The sequence below is a fragment of the Austrofundulus limnaeus genome, unplaced genomic scaffold (genome assembly GCF_001266775.1).
Source record: "Austrofundulus limnaeus strain Quisiro unplaced genomic scaffold, Austrofundulus_limnaeus-1.0 Scaffold189, whole genome shotgun sequence".
Taxonomy (NCBI): Eukaryota; Metazoa; Chordata; class Actinopteri; order Cyprinodontiformes; family Rivulidae; genus Austrofundulus; species Austrofundulus limnaeus.
The window spans coordinates 414045-428974 of NW_013952591.1; the positions used below are offsets into that span (position 1 = coordinate 414045).

At 39.2% G+C, this 14930-nt stretch overlaps 1 protein-coding gene across 1 annotated transcript in view; it reads right to left on the minus strand.

Moving 5' to 3' along the window:
- Positions 1 to 3598: 3598 nt before the first annotated feature.
- LOC106524473 (VPS10 domain-containing receptor SorCS3) overlaps positions 3599 to 14930 on the minus strand; it is a gene marked incomplete in the record, with an annotated part of 110456 nt that continues 99124 nt past the window's right edge. Inside the window, 6 exon segments of the mRNA XM_014018283.1 lie at positions 3599 to 6686; positions 6781 to 6848; positions 8228 to 8391; positions 9088 to 9193; positions 12190 to 12289; positions 12374 to 12505. Of these exon segments, the coding sequence (XP_013873737.1) occupies positions 6790 to 6848; positions 8228 to 8391; positions 9088 to 9193; positions 12190 to 12289; positions 12374 to 12505 (561 nt within the window).

The window sequence follows — 14930 nt, forward strand, 5'->3', positions numbered from 1 at the left end:
AATGTAATGTGTATATGATCTGTTGTTCGAGGATTTGATGTTTGAATATTATTGTTTTTTTTAAATTTAATTTTAAAAAAGGGGCAGATAAGATGTTTTTTTATTTTCTGCTGCTTTTCAGGTTGTGATTTTTATTGTTTTTTATTGTGTATATAGAATTTGTTTTTAGTTGTTTTTAAATGAATAAAATCTCAATCAAAGTAAATAAAATTTTTTCATGTCCAGCTCAAGAGTGAGAAAATAAAAKATGTTTTACTTTGTGTGACTGCTGAACCTCTGCCCATCTTCACTGCTGCTGGTTTCACTCAAAATTTAAATATTCCGACTCTTTAAAACAGACTTTGATAAAAAAATGGAAAATTCAATTTGTTTTTTATTTGTTTTTTTACAAGTTTCCAAAGCCTGTCTGGGTGAGTGTTGCAGAATATAAACGAGTCCATCTAAAAGTCCTGATTTGACTTTTCTGCTGTGAAATCAAACAGTGCAGAAACTGAAATAGACTTGAGAATCCAGACTTGACTCGTTTTTCCACATCAGACCTGCACCGCCTCGCCTCGCTCTGAGCCTCTGTCCTCCACCTGACACGCAGCTCTATCAGTAACCTGCACAGAGTGTCGGAGTGTGTGTTTGGGATTCTTAAAAGGCCACGATACATTGTTCCAGGCTGCCAAGGTGAAAAGGAGAGACGGGGGTGTGAGATTAATTCGAGCGGCGGTATAATCAGGCTGCTCTGTGACTTCCCTGYTGAATAAAGACAAATGGCCTTTGTTTGCTGCAGCTCTGCTTTCCTGCATTCAGAGCAATAACTGTGTTTGATGCCCAAGTTACATTTGAAGAAAAACCAGCTCAAAATCCAGTTAATTGAAGAGCTTTCATCAAGTGATGGGACGTTTTCTTTGTCCACTAAGTAATCCCAGACGGGCGTGTTGTTCAGAGGYACAGAGCATCGAGAGGACAGCTGCTGTGTTTTTCATCAAACAATCATTATTTCACCTTCAGACACTTTAAAGAGGWTTATATTTAACTCTTCAAACTGTGKCCCCACTCCACACCTAGCAATTACCATTTTGTATCAGCTGTGTTTAAAACAGTTACCATTTTGTACCCATACACTGACCACATGCACAACCCTTACATTCACTGATGCCAGAGGCACCAGCTCTATGCGTTAGACACATTAGTAATGGGGCAATATTATGTTTTTCTCAGGAATACATTTATTAAATATTATACCATAATAAAGTATCTATGTCACCTTTAGCTGTTATTAAAATGCTGTTTTTATGTTTAAATAGAAAATAAACTTGACTTCTCATCATATCTGTTTCTAAACACCTTGAAATTGGCCTCTGTCTCTTTAAGAACCACCTCCTTCTGCTTCTGTCCCGCCCATTTCAGCACAGAGCCGTGGGGTGGGGGGGGGGTGCTCTGTGATGAGGAAGCTCAGCTTGGAGACCAGTGGCAGATGCTGGTCTTTCAAGGAGGGGAAGCTCAATTTCAGCCTACATCATAAAATGTGTCGTCTATTTATACGTAAATTCTACATTAAGTGTGTCCGCCTGTGAGCGCTTTGTGGCGGCGGAGGGGCTCAGCAGCACYTGCTGKACAGAAACTGAGTTAGAAGTCAGAAAGTGTGACAGAAGTCAGTCTCCAAACACAAGCARCTACAAAAAACAAAACAAAACAAAACAAAAAAACCCCACCAGAAATAGAAGCTTGATTTGTCGCTAGTCGTTTTTAACAAAGAAAATGCCACTTGAAGGATTAGGAAAGTCTCGGGTTCAACTCAGAAYAGAATGAAAACTAAAATGTTTACACCAAAACATTGCTGATTCGTTCATTTTTCTGTCAATCAAAAAGGGATTCAGCCTCAGACAGATCATCCAATCATCATGCAGAAGCTGAGCGTCCGAGCCAGCCTACTGCTCCATAGACCCTCAGAGACGCTGAGCGTCCGTGGGCGGGACAAAGCCAGCATTTATCCAATGACTCGTCTCGTTTCGCTGCACTCTTTGCTTSACTAATGAGTTATGTGGAAGCTCAGCGTCCGACTGTTTAAAGCTCTGTGAAGCTGCGGGAAAGATTGAGAGGAAAGCCGCATCGTTACCAGTGATAAGAATTTGATTCTGAAAAAAAAGTTGAGCATGTTGTAGCGCATATTTAGTTAATGACATGAACACACAACAGTATATATTTGATCACTTAGTTTTTTGACATTTTAGCAGTCTTAGAGCAATCGCCTCTGGTGGAGACACAACCCAGAGGAGGAGCTGGTCCCAAAAGGTGGTTCTAGTCCCAACCAGTGGTTTTTGCTCCCCTGCCTGGCTGCCTCGGGACACTACAGGATTTCTCAAACATGCATGAATGATTCAAAGACTCTGGGCATGTAACATTATAGCATGATATAAAACTTAAAAAAGTTGATTTTACATGATATTGCCCCTTTAAATATAAAAGAACCAGCTCCTCATCTTATGGCTCATATTATTATACATTGTGTAAAAATCTCAACAGGTGAATATCATCAGATGCTACTTTTATAAAACACTATAAAGAAGATTTTTTTATCATATAAACTTGGGGTTGAGGTCAGGGCAGCTGGCAGGCTGTTCCATCTTCTRCATTTGTAGCAGTGTACTGTAGGTGTTTATACTTGTCTTAAAGTACATGTGGCAGTACTCAATAACGTATGAAAATGTTGGAAATAGGAGAGAAAAAGCTTGACAAACTATTGGAAAGACTGCACAGTTACAAAAATTCGGAGGTGCGTGACCACGCACCAGGGTACCATGTGGGGGCATGGACAGTGTGATTGTATCAGCCATGAACCTGGCTAAATGTGGCCGACAAAACCCTGAAACCGTCAGCTGCATCTAAGTATCCTACATGGCCGACGGTATCCCAGAATTCAGTGCACCGAAATTTATTTGGAAATTTATCACAGACAGAAAAATAAAATTCAAACAACTTTGCTGAAGAAAGTTTTGTTGCAATGAGATGTTAAATTAAATAAAATGCAGTCAGAAGTACTGATACTGGAGCTAAACCCAAATTATTAATGCTTTTTTGTTTATTTACTTATGTTTTTCTATTAAAACTGAATTTTGTGAAGTTATACATTGAAAAAAACAACTGAAATGATGCGATATATAAAACACATCACCATGGCAGAGCTTGTTCACACAAACATATGTCTTCTGTAGACCAGACGGTCTCATTTCACAGCTGTTTATGCAGCCGACACAGCAACCTACAGACACCTAGACTGTGGACAATGTGGGCCGCGGTCTACATCGGCTGCAGCCCATGAATTTAGAGACAGCCTATCGCAGCAGGATGAGCTCACAGATGATTTAGTAAATTTCTCATGTGCACAACCCACACACTCAACTCTACTGCTCATCACACAACCTTACAAATCACTACAAGACTTGTTAACAAGAAGCCTTTTTACAACCAAACAATAATCTAACAAATACTAATAAAACTGGATAGTAAAAGATCTGGAGCTGCAGGTGGAGGTTGCAGGTAAATAATGTTCTGGTTCTCTCCTCTGCAGCCCGAGTCCCAACAAACTGACCACACCAAAGGCAACGGCTGATGTACAAAAATACATTTATTTGAAACAATTTCAAAATGACAGTTTCTTTACCGTAGAAATCTTAAAATCAAGATGAAACAGAACATCACTGATGATGCATGCATCATAGCTTCTTGTGCACTGAACATCACAAAGCTTCTGCTGTCTGAGCCAATCTTAAATCAACAAATCTGCTCCATCGTTCCTGATGGATCCCTCTGAGATCTGATATTTTGTGGCATTTAGGATATCAGATAGAGGTTTGCAGTGATCAACGCTGTGGAGATGATGTCTTTTAAATTATAAAACCTTCTTTACATCAACTAGTTTGAATGAAAGTAAGAGTGTTTGTCCAATTTTCCCTTTCATAGAGTAAAAAGATCCAACTGTTACATAACATTTCCTCCAGCTTTAGCTGTGGTTAGAGAAGCTCCAACTATTTGATGCTTTTCTTCTTTATTTCCTCCTAATCTTACTCTGATGATAGAAATCAGGACAGAACAAAGCTGCCACCAGAACAAAATCCAGCCGAACAAATAACCCCGGCTCTGACATGAGCCCAATCCGACAGAGCTGGAAATAATCTTTGTTGGGCGTGTTGTGCATGCAGCGACGAGGACTGCGTCGGCTGTTTGCTCAGAGATGAGAGCACTTTGTTTGGCTAATACAAACGTGATGTGACAGCTTCTACTTTTTGTGCACACTCGCTCACCCAGTCCTGCGACAAAACGTTCACCTCAGCCGAGCGTTGAGGGAAGGCTGTGCGCCGGATCTTCGGCTTAGCTGTCCAGTTTTCTCTCATTACTGTCAAAGCGGTTAGCCAGAGGCCGACGTGAGTCAATTCTAGGCCGCTCGGTGTTTGTGGAGCTGGAAAACAGCACTGGTGGGAAGCTGCGTGCTGAGAAAACAATTCTGTTTCATTTCAAATTCCACGCAGAGCCGAGGGTTTGCTCGTAAATGGGGGCTGATGACAGCGGGAAGAGCGCGTTAATGACACCGACCCCACTGTTCTGCTCGTTTCTACCATCTGAGAGCTCTGAGTGAACACTGAGCCGTTCCCCTCACATCTGAGACGGCTTTAGTTTAGGAAAACAACTAAAAACAAGTGGGAATTAAATTAGAAGAAGCTCTTCTTCAAAAAGATTTACTTTTAAATCACAAAAATGGTTTAATGATGGATTTTAAAGACTTGTTGTTCCTAATTTCAGATTTAAGTAGAAAAACATACTATTTAGTGCCCCTAGTTGTGAAACTGCAGACTGCAACCAACTAAAGGGTTCCTACAGTTTAAGGCAAATAAAATTTAAGACTTTTTAAGACCTAATTAATGCCACTTATAATRAAATTTAAAACCAACTTCACAATAAACACAAATGGAAAAAACTCATTTAGCAACAACTGTAGCCAAATATTTATTTTAAATCAAAACGAGCTGTAAGAGGCATTTCATCATTTTTTTAAATAAACAAAGAAAAGTTACCAATCATTGTAATATGTGAGACGAATTAGTCTTCCTACTTAAGTGTTAACATTTTTAAGACCTCTGAAAGATTGATTTAAGACATTTTAACGCTAATTAAAGTCTTATTTTCAAGGATCCACATGAACCCTGTTAAACGCTCTTTGCCATGAAGAAACAAAAAGAGCTTTGAAAATTAGTAATCTATTTTTCTGGTATCTTTATCCACTTGTATTTAATTATCTTGGAAAATCATAAATGTAGACATTTATGAGAATAAATGGGCTAAAATTAGCAACATGTGTTTCTAAGAAATGACTCAAATGATTTTACTGCGAAGCTTTCAAATAACCTGAATGTGAAGAGAACATTTTATTATGCCTCTAAAAATAATAAATACATTTTCTTAGAAATGAAGGATCTTCTTGTTAATTTGGTTTCTAACCCTCTTATGGACAACAGGGTTTATAGAAAAAAATATTTTTTCTGTATCTGTGTTGAGTTTTTTTTAAAAACGAGTCTGTTTTACTCAAACTCATCCCAATCAGTTTGTGTCCAAAACAACAAGAGTTTTAATTTTCCTGCTCTGTCCRACTTCATCCTGTTAAACTCTGATTTTGAGCTAAACTGATGAACTGAGAGGAAGTAAAATGAGTTTTAAGAGAATCTTCAGGTAAGCTAAATATATTCTTTTTTCTTTATTCGACATGTTAAAGCCTTGTAGAGCGAGTATTTCTGCATGGATTMAAATAACAGTGTGGACAGAGATACTAAAGGACAGCTTTAAAATAAAAGAAGTGAGGATTTAGATTAAAATCATCTTGGGGAATAAAAAGCAAAGTTTTATTTCAGTGTCATCCATGTCTRGTTTTGATGTGTGAATCTTATTTTTGATCACTGCTGCCACAGAACATGAGCTGTTTGTGCTCAGAGGCAGAATGTAAAAGTGATGTTTCAGCAGCAGGTCATGTTTGGTTCAAAGATATTAAAGACAGTCTTCAAGCTGAAAGAGTCTGGTTACCTGGAGTACATTTCTACTTCAAATATAAATATATGATACAGAATCCATCTGGAGTTGATTCTCTTCACTTTGTTTGCAGAGCAACTCCAATGTTTGATCATGAAGGGACATTCCTCCATCAGAAACTGAAGATGATGGAAGGAGGAGAGTCAGGGCAGGATGGGYGGGGCTTCTTGGATGGATGTTAAAAAAAAGAACTATTTACAACACTTGCTTATCTACAACACACAAACTGTGTCCTCAGAAGAACATGCACAAGTCAAGGACCTCAGCAAAGCAAAATGTTTCTGTTTCTTTTGTTTTTTTCTTTCCACACTCTGAAAAAACAAACCACTGTCAGACCTGACGTCGGCGCCATGACACTACGAGCATGTAGAAAGGAAGAGTATTTACAAGGAACAGAAGAAAAGATACTATTGTACATTTGGATAATATTCCCTGTTTGACTGGAGACTTGGACGTTATAGTCTACATGTAGGCAGAAATGATTTTTCAAAGCAAACTTGTCAGGAACGTACAGAACTCGTCACGCAGCGAATGAGTGCAGCGTTTACATCCACAAAACTGGAGAAGTCCTTCAGTGATTACAGAGAGCTGAATCTGCTGAGCCACACATCCACGCCAGTCTGTAGAAATGAGGTCTTTTTAGAAAAACTATTCACATCAGCTGTGTTGGTAATTACAAAACAGAAAGAGAGACCCCCGCCTCCAAACACCAACTGCTGCTTTTTACACACTGGTGCAGTTTGGGATCTCCCTCGTGCTCTCGCAGGCGTTTCCCACTCCTCCTGAGCACAAAACAGAAGAACAGTAAAAATCAGCTCAAACCTCTTTTCTACACTCCTACCTGAAACATGAACATGTAAAAGTGCTTYGATATGAAACATGTCATCATCTACAGCWGGTTTTCTGAGGAAGAACAGAAATMTGGATCTTTTGTTTGGTTTTTCTGGCCTGTAGGYCTCATTGATCTGAGCTCTGGTTTGTTCTGAATAACTAAAATAAAATCATCAACAAATTTATTCATTTTATTTTAATTTACTGTTATTTAACCAGGCAAGTCCCATTGAGATCGCAGATCTCTGTTTCAAGRGAGGCCTGGGCCTCAAGGCAACCTATTGTATGTTTTTAAGGGTGGGGGAAACCGGAGTACCCAGAGAAAACCCACACAAGATGAGGAGAACATGTAAACTTYACACAGAAAGACCCCAGGTCAGAACCAGGGATCAAACCCAGGACCTTCTTGCTGTGGGGCATCGGTGCTAACCACTGATCCATYGTGCTGCCAAATGCATTATTTTGTCTTTAACAAGCTTTTATCAGTCATTACTATGTGTCAAAGCTTAACYATCGTTTTAAAATCATTCAGACTGAAATCAGCTACAGACAATTATTTATTGCGTTTCTGGTCAAAACTGATAAAAAACAACATAAACTCCAAATCACAGCTGAAACCCTCAGTTTATGGTCAAATCACTGTGTGAGTTTTACTAACAGWGCTCAGAGGAATAAATGGGACCATAATTAAAACATTTACAACAACAGCATTTTTGTCACAAAATAAATACCTTATCTAAGGTATCTGTATCTAGAATACAGTTTAAATCATTTTGAAGCCTTTTTGAGCAGCAGGACTAGCAACAACAACAAAAACATGATTTTGAGCATAAAAGCCTTATTTTTTTGTCATTTTCTCTGTGAGCTAGCAAGGCCTTTTATTCAAGCATTTTTGAGGTTTCCTCTWCAAAATAACATCAATAACTCTTCATTAAGAACCTAAAAATATGATTCAGACCAAATCTTAATAAGTTATTCTGATTAAGACAAATCAGGTCTGAAACCAGTCATGACCTCAGGATCAAATCAAAGCTAAACAAAATCTGTTGAGGTTATTTAGACTGAATTTGACTTAATCCTCAGTTTGATGTGATGGCTCAAATCTGCTCMTATCTCTTATTAAATATGTTGTGAATTACTGGGTTCATTTGATTAAAATCTGCAGAAAGCAGATTTACATCTACCCTCTGGAATCAAACCATTTCAAGATGGCCACCAGAGCTGCTCARCATGAGCCAACCAAGCTGAGAGAATGACTCCGACACAAAGAGCAGCAGTGGTCCTCTGAGSCCAGGCGTCAGCAGCTAAACCTGGCCTAGCGTGGACTTACTCTTGACCCTGCTGGCATCCAGCTCTTTCTCCATGAGCTCTTTGGACGTGGTGAACTCGCTCAGGGTGATTTTAGGCGTGCTGTCGCCCTGACCCACTGAGCCAATCATCTCCTGCTCCTTCTCCTGGTTCACCTCGGCGTAGATGTTGATCCAAGGGATTTTTCTGCAAGTTCATAAAACAGGAATCAACAAACCACWGAACACTAAAAAAAGATGTTTATTTCCTTTGGAGTGAACTCATCTTGTGTTTCTTTTTACGAACCGTTTGAGAAATATTTTGTGTTTTCTGCTGCAGATGTGTGCAGGTCAAGGTTAAAACTATTTCAACTGCATTTCATCAATTTATTTAGTAACAAACCTAAAAAACATTGATATTTTCTGTGCGTAGTTTTTACCTAATAAACATCTTTATTTGAGCAAGATCCAATTTATTTCCAATTACTCTTGGTTCTGGTTATTAATCGCCTTGTTTTGTCAACTGTATGATTTGTTGAAAAATGCATCTCTTTAGACCGACAGGAGAAATTACATATCCATAATTAATGACAGCTTTTTCGATTCCCGCCGACTTTTCAACAGAATCATTTTGTGGATGAATAATTTATTCAGCAGATATGAGCCAAAGCACAAACACCGCATATTAAAGCGTTAATGGTGGCTTTTCTCTGCATTTTATGGCTGATTGCTGCGTGTGCTGCATACACTGAAATCATCAGGAAGTAGAAGGACCTTTGGCAGAAGCTGATTGGTCCAGATGCCTCTAATCTGYTCTCATCAATAATACACACCATACTGACACACATGTATGCAACAGTACATTATCATGCAGCGGGTGCAGCAGGTGGAAGTGTTCAGAAACCTCTTAAATTTGTAGATGAGGAACACAGCCAGACCCAGGAAGACCACTGAGAGGAGCATGAGCATCGCAGAGCTGCTGTGTCTGGGGCTGGAGTCCACAAGAGGAGCTGTGGAAGCATGCACAGACACAAATATTATCTGAATGTTTCTGACATCGTTCTCTAATATACATGCAGAGGGCAAGAAAACACACATCTCTGACCACACATGACACACACTGTAATAAAGGTTTGTTCATTTTAGTTGGAATAAATTAAATCTAAACTTGTTTATTATAAAATACAAATTCTGATGCAGAAAAACAAGTTGCTTCTTTTACTCGAAGCAACAAAKACAGGCCGTGCTTCCACTGCAGTGTCTGCTGAGCTGCTGCTCTTTAATGTGCAAACTCCACTCTTTGGCCCACCGCCACTGAGCCTGCGCTGCCATGCACCCGCAGAAATATTCCCACACACGCTTTTAGGTTCTACTCTGCTGTTGATGTGCAAATTTTAGATTGATTCTCTGCAAGATCTACAAACAAAAAGTCTTTGTCAACAAACTTTCAAATGTAAAAAATGAGTTTTGGTTTGAGTCCTTAAAGGTGCAGTCAGACCTAAATCATTAGAATCAGATTATGAATCACATTATTTAMACTTTACACCTCTAATACATTTGTTTATTCAAAGCTTATTTCTATAGCCTGTTTAAAATAATAATTAATTAAAGAACAGTGCATCATATAAACTCATTCATCTGCAATAAAGCTGAAGAAATAATCTAATAAAATCAAAATTATTTATAACTCCAGTGTAAAAGCTGAAATACTCTGCTAACTCATGCTGATCAGTGAGCTGTTCTTTCTGACAYGTGTGTTGAAGTTTAAAAGGTTTAAAACACATATGCCAAACTCAAAGGCCCGAGGGCCAAATGTGGCCCGCCACCGGATTTTATGTGGCCCGCGGGAGCTTAAAATATGTAATAATGTTTTAAAATAAGCACATGCTGCTTTATTTTGTTTTATTTAGAAATGTATTAATTTCATTAAAAAGAAAATAACTACCTACAATAAAAAATACAAATATACAAATCAAAGATCACATAAAATGAACGGTAGCAGAAAGAAGAAAAAAAAACTTAGAATACCTGACCCCTTTTATCCCAAGAATATAATCAAATTCTAATTTAAATTTTWAATTTAAATTTAAATTTTCAACTTCTAAGTGGGAAATTGCCACTTCCCAGTTCAACAGGGCTGCAGCACTTTTGAACCCTGTGCAGCTCCACCTAGTGGTGGGAGGCTGCTATTTTTGAGTAAAATGATCAAAATGCATTATGGGAGATGTAGCTTATGCCCCATGCTGTTTTGTGGGAATTCCCTGTTGGAAAGTGGGATAATTCAGAATTCAAGATGACAGCTACTCAACACAACTCATCAGTGAGTAAAATATGGGACAAATCCTGTGCCAACAGGAAGTGAATTTGAATAGCTCAGATTGAATTTGAATGTGCATAATTTGAAATTGAATGCATTGGTCTGAAAATAAATTTCACTAAATTGAAATTGAATTTAAAGTTTTGTATCAGAATTAGTTTGCTTTAAAACTGTTTTTTGTTTTTTTAAAAATAGCATTTCTGCTTTAATTATTTCACGTTCAGTCAGTTGTAAAGAGAGTACTTTTCTTTGTATATAAGAGGATGTGTTAAAATGCTGTTTTATATGCACAAAAACCACACAGAGTTCAGTTATTGTTTGTTAGTGGGGACTAGCCATTGCAATGACACAGGGAACGTGACAAAGTTAATTACAGCTTGCCCTTTGAGGACAACAGGAAWGTTCATGTGGTCCTCAGTATAAATGAGTTTGACAGCTCTGGTTTAAAGACAAAATGCTGAATTTGTCATCTGTTTCTTTGTTTACTAAAATGTAAATGTTGTTGGTTAATAACTAGAAACTAATATTCACAACCTCCCCTCCAAAACCAATTGGCTTTATCGCCAGCTTATTTGCATGACAATAACACCTGGTCGGGATGTTCTGCTTTTAATGTGAAAATGTCAGAATGTGTAGCAGCATGAAATTGTTTCTCTGCAAGTGACAGCAACAGCAAATTCACACATTTCAGGTGAATTTCAAACACAAGGCTGCAGTGAAGCTGCATATCTCAGTTTATCTCCTTGAACTCGTCTCATKTGGATGGCTGCACGTTTGTCTCTAACGTTGCTGGTGGGAAAATAACAACGTGCTTTCCACAGTTTCCAGGTTTCTCCTGAGAGCTGCAGCTCAGAGACGTGCTGGCAACCTTTCCCGTGCAGCTTCAAGGCTTTGCAGACCTTTTCTCAGGAGGTGAAACATAAAGGGGGGKGGGGGGGGCTTCAGCTGGGKACMCCCCCCCCCCCCCCCCCGATGTCATTAGAGCCACGGCACACAGAGGTACCATGTGCTGGGCTGTTAATGCTTCCCACCCTGAGCCACACACAAGTCAGGAGTTAGGACCTTTGTGTTTAATGAAAGCAGTCAGGCAATGAGCAGCAGCCAGGACTCTCTGAGAACGGCTGAGCTTTAAGAGCAGAAAAAGTCAAGTTTTCCAGTCAGCGTGTCTCCTTAAATCAGGACTGATTTAACACAGAACRTGTCTACATGTTGATTGTTAACCAGCTTTTCAAACAGTTAACAACTTAACACTGTTGCTGACTTCTTAAKCTATTCCTAATTCTGCCTCTGCCCTCAAATTGTACACCGTTCCTTCTCAAGGACTAAATAATCAACATAATTATCCTCAGTGCAACACTCATTTTGTGGTTGGATGACTGTATGAGAAATGGAACAGATGTTCAGCTTTTGATGGCAGGCATAAAAGATCGCTCTTGTCAAGGAGCGCCACTTAAAACCCAACTCCTCCCACACTCCACTATGTTCTGGTGCCGGGAACGGAGGCTGGCTGAAAGGAATTTTAATTACCAGACCAAAGAAAAATTCTTGTTGTCAAAACACAGTTATTACTGTTGTGTTTCCTGACATTGCCGAAACACAAAAAACTAACATCCATTTTTCTTTACCAAAAGATGATCGCTGACAACTTAAGGCTGGTTTTGAAAGCAGTGAAATAAAAAAGTTTCTCACCCAGTGTTAACTGTGTGTTGTACACAATGACTCTGACACCCGGCTTTAGCTCAAACTCCACCAGGTTCTGGTTCAGAGCGCTGACAATAACGGTGGATGCCTGTTGAACAAYAACACTTATTTTTACACACAGAACCAAAACTCTGAAGGAATTCCAACTGTTTTTAAAATCAGACAAGTCTACCTTCTCTAGCTCCTCCTCGGTTTTTTTCTTGTCCTCTGATTGGTTCTTGTTGGGTAACAAGAAGAGCTCGGCAGCTGTTGGAACTCCTGGAAACACAGCGRCCAAAAGCTGCTCTTCTGGGAAATCAGACACCTATCGCACCACAAAGAGATTTTATTAGACAATTAAAATAATCAGCATTAGCTCAGTGCACAGCGTGAGATAAATCTACACACAGAAGCAAAAGCCCAATCACTTCTTTTTAGTGGTCATGGTCTGCTGCAGCTTTGCCAGCAAAATATAAGCTTGTTTGACAGCTTTCAGTGGATTGACCAACACTCGTTTGTCTATCAAAGAAAGAAAATTGTTTCCGATGTTCAAGAACCAGTAAGGATCAAGCCTGGTATTAACTTGAAACCATGGAGGACCAAGAAAGAAGCTMCTGCTTCAAAAAATAAACCTCCAAGCTGGAAGGATAAGAACCAGTTTCTGAGCTGTTTATGACAGGTATAAGACCATTGTTTCAGCTGTTGAGCATGGTGGAGGTAGAATCATGTTGTGGCACAAAGTGGATGAAATAATGGAAGAGGACCTCAACATCCWTGAAGTTGTATAACAACTCCTTCCTGGAAAACCCAACTCTGGCTGATCTCTGACATTACCACCATTCATCAGAGCGTTACCGTTTCAATCTATCATCTTTAACAWACAGATGAGATTTAAATAAATATGTTGCCACATGAAAAGATGGTGCTGCTGAAAGAAAACAAAAACTCATGACCTCCAACTCTACCCCACAAGCGTAAACTCACAGAATGGTAGACATATTTCCTGGAAATCATTTCAAGTGTTTTCTTCGTCACATGGACATAATGCAAACACTTCTAGTTTTATAGGTGATGTTTTGATGTTAATTTGATATAAATGGCATGTTTGACATGTTCAACTCTATGATGGCAACATATTTACTTGTTTTCATTTCAAAAATAAGATGAAGCAAAGCTTCAGAGTCAGATTTCCAATAAACCTTTTTAAACAAATCAAGAAATCCTTGTTTTCTGTGTTTGTTTCCAGAACAGTGTGAAGCCTCCAGCTTTTAACAAGTTTACACCGGTGAGGCCAGGCTGAAGCTCGTYCACAATCTCTCTTAATTTTAGAGCCTGCCATGTTTTTATGTTTTCTCTATGGCCTGGGTGGGTAATAGAGCCAGTACAGCCAAAGTACATCAATTATCCAGCACAGAAATCACTATTGGAGCACCAAAGTAGTGGACAAATGATAGCCATGGGCACAWCTCGCAATGAGAAAAGAAGTGGTGAAGGGAGTGATAAAGTGAATTCAATGACAAAAGAGGCAATAGCCCCTGAAAAAAAATCAATAGCCTTGAACCATGTTTACACTCAGAGCAATCAGTCATTAGTTTAAACATATGGTGGGCTCATCTGGAGGGCTCCCTTTGTGATACCTCACAAATTTAAAGCTAGACACAGAAATCAGAGGAGAATGACGAGGAGTAAGAGCGATGGGAGCCTCGGTGGAGACAAGGTTACTGACTGCAGGAAAGACACAAATTTARTTTCGATGTTGTCTTTCATTTAAAGAGTTGAGTTTAAAAAAAATATATGATAACCAAGACTTATTATCTGGGGAATGTTGTCACAAACACATTAAAGACAGAGAAACACAATGTATAATGGTGGTAATGCTCCATTAAACTATTTACCAGGCACAATTAAACATAGCAGAAGAAGATCCCGAAAATATACGGAACAAAACAATGGAGAACATGACATCATGTTAAACAGTGAATTCTGCCTAAAGAACACATGTCAGTGCGTGTTGCTTATAGGTTTTTTATCTAACCCTTTTTGTCGAGCAATTTTTCTTGATTCAAAAAAGTTAGAGTCTAAGTAGGTGAGCAGCCTGGGCATCCTAGTCCCTAGCCTCTCCAATGCTAACACCAGCTTATCCATAGTTGCTAGCCTCTCCGATGCTTTTTTTTTTTCTCGATATTTAGCCTCTCCGATGCTAAATATTGCCTCCTGCTACAAGGATGTAGCAACCGCTGGCTGCCCAATGGTCTTAATTTTGGYCCTTATACTGCGTCATATGAAAAACGGGGTGGTTCTACAAATCCTTGCTAGTGGAAAAGCCTTGGAACCATGGAGATCTAAGTCAAGCCGTGCTGCAGAGGCTCAAGTGGACAAGGGGCATTAGTGGCCCAGATGTGGTTCATGCATGGTCCATCTGTAAAMCAGACCAGTGCCATCATTACCAGACCTGGCCCACACCTGGTTGACAAATCACTCGTTATGCCAGCAGTGCCCAATCTGGCCCACACCTGGTATGTGGGTATGATGACRTCACAGTCACCTGAGAGGAATCTTTTAAAACTACAATACATTACTCCATGAAAAGAATGTTGACATCCCTTTAATTGTTGATTTAAAAATACTTCTTTTTGTGTTTCAGTGGCTTCAGGGATGCAGAAATAAAGTGATAGTTTGATTGTATGTATTTACATCAGAGGGAAGCTGTGTGTGTGTGTGTGTGTGTGTGTGTGTGTGTGTGTGTGTGT